The 4701-nt window shown below is 40.5% G+C and overlaps 1 protein-coding gene across 1 annotated transcript; it reads right to left on the minus strand.

The window, feature by feature from the left end:
• Window positions 1–4275, minus strand: LOC146682498 (N-formyl peptide receptor 1-like). Its single transcript, XM_085446203.1, has 3 exons — window positions 4168–4275; window positions 1501–1710; window positions 1–833 (listed from the first exon to the last, which is right to left on the minus strand). Exons 1-3 carry the CDS (start codon window positions 4273–4275, stop codon window positions 15–17), a joined length of 1137 nt encoding a protein of 378 aa, XP_085302329.1. The 3' UTR covers window positions 1–14.
• Between the last annotated feature and the right edge of the window lie 426 nt (window positions 4276–4701).

Consider the following 4701-nt stretch of genomic DNA (forward strand, 5'->3'; position numbering starts at 1 on the left):
TTCAACCCTGAGCTTTAATCCAAAGAGCGATCAGTGGAGTGAGTCATCTGGCCGTCTATGTCATCTGCCAGGCCTCTTTTATAAATTCTTATCAGACTCTGTCTAAATCCCTCACTGACTTTTAGCCCCATGCAGAAGTATAACAGTGGGTTCACACAGCTGTTGAAGTAGGCAATACCCTTTGCTACAGGGAACCAGATTTTGAACAGAGCGTATTTACTGTCCACCATCTTCACCAGTAAGAGGCAGTGGTAAGGCGCCCAGCACAGGAAGAAGGCAATGACCAAACATGCTAGTATACGTAGAGGGCGGGTCTTCCCTGACAGGCGGGTGCGTCGGATTCCCACAGCGGCCAAGATATAACAGACCAGAATCACCATAAAGGGAATTATGAAGCCACACAGGAAGCGGATGGAGTAGAGAGCAACTTTGGTGCTGTTGTACCCTTCTGCGTTCTCTTTTGGATGAAGAGAGCACATACTCAGGTTCTTCTTGCACAGATAGACTTGGCGATGGATGAAGTAAGGAATGCTGAAGAGGATCGCTGCTATCCAGATACAGACTGCCACCACCCTCGCTGCCCACAGGGTGCGACGACGCTTTGTGAAGACGGGCTGCCAGATGCAGAGCACTCGATCCAGACTGATCACAGCCAGCAGGAAGACAGAGCAGAACATGTTGGTGTATTTGAAGAAGGCATCGAACTTGCAGACGAAGAGGCCGAAAGGCCAGTGCTCAAGGAAGAGCTTCTTAGTGAGAGAAAAAACTCGTGTGAAGCAGAAGATCAGGTCTGCTATCGCCAGATTCACCAGCCACACGTTGGTGACCTTTGGCTGTGGATGAAGAAGAAGATAAAACACGATGGAAAAGTGAAGAAAGGAAAAACAAAAATGAAAGATAATATTTACGTGAAACAGTAACCAGAATGGGATTTTATCAGCTATTATGAGGTCCTATTTATATAAATGTTGCTACTAAACATAATCCTCTACCTTATTTCAGGCTCAGTCGTCTTAAACTAGTCCAAACGCTAAACAAGTGCCTTTTGTACATAAACTTAACTTAACTTGATAAACTTAATCACATCGCTCTTGAAATAGAAACAGAAATTAAGTTCAAAACAGTCTTCTAATTTATGTGTCACACTTCAGAGTGTGGGGAGTTTTGTTGGTATTTCACCTTGGAAACACCATCCATTACTAATTCTGTTCATCTGTGTGAAATGAATGTGGTGATAACCACATCCCAGTAGGTGAAAGAGGTTTATATTTATATGCATTGCTCACTCAACACACACACACCATAGCTATCACATCCCAGGCATATGTTGTGAAACCACCTACACCTATCTCCTACACCAGTAAAGGTCACAGTTTCTTAACCCCAAGTTTATTTACTGTCTTTACAGTAGAAAATAAATATGACCCCACAGACTTCACTAAACAGATTACTAACAAACTCAGAAGGTATTTGAAAGGTATTATCCACTGAAGTATTCACCTTAAATTTGAATCCAGCCACCCAGATGACCATAGAGTTTCCTGTGATGCCGAGTACAACAGTCAGTGCATAGAGAATGATACTGACATTGTCCATAATGGCACTGATGCCCACCATAGTTTCCTGGTCATCTTTAGAAGGCTTGACTGTGTTGGTGGGCAGAGAGTCATTGGGAAACATGGCGGGGCTGAGAAAGAGAGAACAGGAAAACTGACAAAATGTTACTCATCCATGTATTTCCTCAACTAACTGACAGAGAGGAAGAAAAGATAATATTACTTTACTTGACTTAATTCTTGGACTCTGCTAGAGTAGCTGTGCATGATTCACAGTTTTTAAAAAGTCCCTGTTCATGATGATAGTTGCCCACTTCCTTGGGTTCATCCTCAGTGTGGAATAAGTACATTTACCTTTTAGCTACCTTTCCTCTGATTGGCTGGTCCACACAAAAAGGTTTGGACAAGTGGGTGGGACTAAAGTACTTCTATTCAGAGCTGCATGCATGAGGTGAACACATTTACATCCGGTCTCACTGATATCATACAAATACAAGAATGGAGAAGCTGTCTGAAATAGAGTCAGACAGCTTATCCTATTCTTACAACTTGATCTCTATTGTCAACATACAGAAAGTACTGTTTAACAATTTAAACAGTCGGAAGCTTGTTAAAACAATTTCATATTGTGTTTGACATTTGTCAGTTTTTAGTGTCTTCCTTTTTTAGAGTAAGCTGTTTGTTCACTTCCTGTAATTTTCTTATGCATCGTTTTCTTTGTGACTTTCTTGCCGCAGATAATTTATCCAATTCACAAGGTTTAAAAGAAAGGTACAATTGGATATCATCTGCATACAGATGATAGGAAATGATAATAAGGCCTAATGGAAGGACATATAATGAGACAGACCAGAATGACTGCAGATTTACATTTTTTATTTAAAAAAAAAGGATATATGTGGACTCCTGTTGACTTTGGTATATATTCAACATTCAATAGAAATGGTTGAATAGCTTAGTTAACTTTAAATATGTATTAGCTAACTTCCATTATATGGAAAAAGGGGATTCAAAGAAAGCTTGTAGAATTTCCATCTTCACTTTTTTAGCACAGACAGGTACAACTAAAAATGGCCTGTCTATTTCAGAAGCTTTTCATATCTGCAGTAATGCAGTGGGTTTACATCACTGCATTTGATGCTTTGCATTGCACGTGGTGATGTAGAATTTGGATGTCGCAGTTCGACCTTGGAAACACTTTCCACACTATCACAGTAGCAGGCAGGAATTCACTCCTTAGAGTAACACATTCTCTATTAATTGTTTGTAGATGCAGTCTGGAAGCCTTGGTGCTTGATTATGTGACCTGTGGCCCTGAATGTCATTGGCACACCTTAATTCAACGATTTAGATGGTTAAGTGAATACTTTTTGCAATATAGTGTATATAAGATCCTGCATATCATCCTACTTTGGACTTCTGGCCTCTTCTTTAAGGTTAAATAAAGTCCAACTTTATTAACTATGTTTAAGAAATAAAACTGTTATATGGTGATTTTAAATATCACATCATAGGTTCCTTTAGAATATTTTGTTACTTTTGACCTCTGATTTCAATTTTACATTTCACATCTGCTTTTCATTCAAGCTAATCCCAAAATGCATCGTTTTTACTGCACTGCAAACTCCTTGATGTGCTTAAAAAGAAGAAAATAAAACACAGCATAATACTATTCCCCTCAAAGTACACACTGCCTTTGAGCTTGCTTCAGGAAAGGTATCTGAGTCAAAACTCAAAACATTGGATGAACTAACCCATAACCATGAAACCTTAATTCTATCATTAATGATGAAGAGTATATAAAGATAAAAGATCATAACTTCATTAGATTAGATAAAGATATATATTCATTATACATGGATTTATGATTTTGAGCACATTAAACCATCAAACAAAGCTACAGAAAACTGTCTCAAGATGTTAACAAAACGTGATATAAAACAAGGTATGTTCAGGAAAGTGTTATGCCAAGAACTGAAAATTATTAGTCTTACCACTGGAAACAAAAACAGCAGCTCTTCAAAAGAAAAGATCCAAGATAATGAGCACAAAGGCGGTTTCTGCTGTTTAGAGATGTAAAGCTGCAGCAGTCAAAGGAGAAATAAATATGGCACTGCAGGGACTGCACAGTTTTCTTCAACCACACACAGGAAAAGGAAGAAGAAAACCACCACTGTATTGTGGTTCTATGTTCAGCCACTCAAATTAAAGCTTACATTCACATCTGTCCACCAAACATGACTCTGCAGATTACGTCTTTGACCCTTAGAAGAAAAAAGACATATGGCCTTGTGTTGTTTTTGGTATGTATTCAACATTCATTAGAATTTGTTGCATAGATTAGCTAAATTTAGATAACCAGTTACTCTTTTCCATTATATGGAGGAAAAGGGTTTCAAAGAAAGCTTGTGGAATTCCCCTCTTCTCTTTTCTAACACAGAAAGTTGCAACTAAAAATGGTCTGTCTATTTCAGAGGTTTGGTTATACTTGCACTAATGCAGTGCAGGTTTGGGGAACTACTCTTTTGTTGCTAGAAATATTCCTCGGGGTGTGTGTGGTTGATGATTAATGGTTGATCAGCAGCTAAAGAAAGCAAATGACACCACTTACCCAATTCAGAGTTGTGGGAAGCTGCAGCCTGTCCCCACTGCGATAGGACGAGAGGCAGGGTACACCCTGGATAGGTGGCTGGTCTGTTGTGGGGCTAATTACAATCATTTGCACCAGTATTCATTGCTATTGTCATGGTCTCCGTGCCTGCCCGGTCGGCCCCACAAGGCTACATTTGCTGTTTCTGTTCTCTCCCCCTCTGCCTGGGTGGAGCTCACTGTGGGCTCCCGCCCTTGGCCCACACACACACCTGACAACAATCACCTGTCATCACCAGGAGCACTATTTGAGGCTGGAACATAGATCCTCTCGTCGCTGGATGATTGTACTCCTGACGTTAGTGTCCTCACAGCTCTTGTGCTTCGTAATTGGTTGGTGACTTTCCTTCTCTTCTGCCTCAGATCTCCCCCCCCCCGGCGACCTCCCTGCTGTGTGAACGTGTGTGAGTGTGAGCAAAGAAGACGTGAGCGAGTTACCCTGTGATTCCCCGGAGTTTTGGATCCCTTCACTGTACATATATTGCACTGGCACTGT

This window comes from Copadichromis virginalis, linkage group LG22 (genome assembly GCF_057382275.1).
Source record: "Copadichromis virginalis isolate Kocher_CV1m ecotype Utaka linkage group LG22, C_Virginalis_male_GT1.1, whole genome shotgun sequence".
Classification (NCBI taxonomy): Eukaryota; Metazoa; Chordata; class Actinopteri; order Cichliformes; family Cichlidae; genus Copadichromis; species Copadichromis virginalis.

Coding starts and splice junctions, on each gene's coding strand:
- LOC146682498 (XM_085446203.1), bottom strand. CDS start 4,275: ATGATTGTAATTAGCCCCACAACAGACCAGCCACCTATCCAGGGTGTA. Junction 1,711..4,167: donor TTCCCACAACTCTGAATTGG/GTAAGTGGTGTC, acceptor ACATTTTGTCAG/TTTTCCTGTTCTCTCTTTCT. Junction 834..1,500: donor TGGCTGGATTCAAATTTAAG/GTGAATACTTCA, acceptor CTTCATCCACAG/CCAAAGGTCACCAACGTGTG.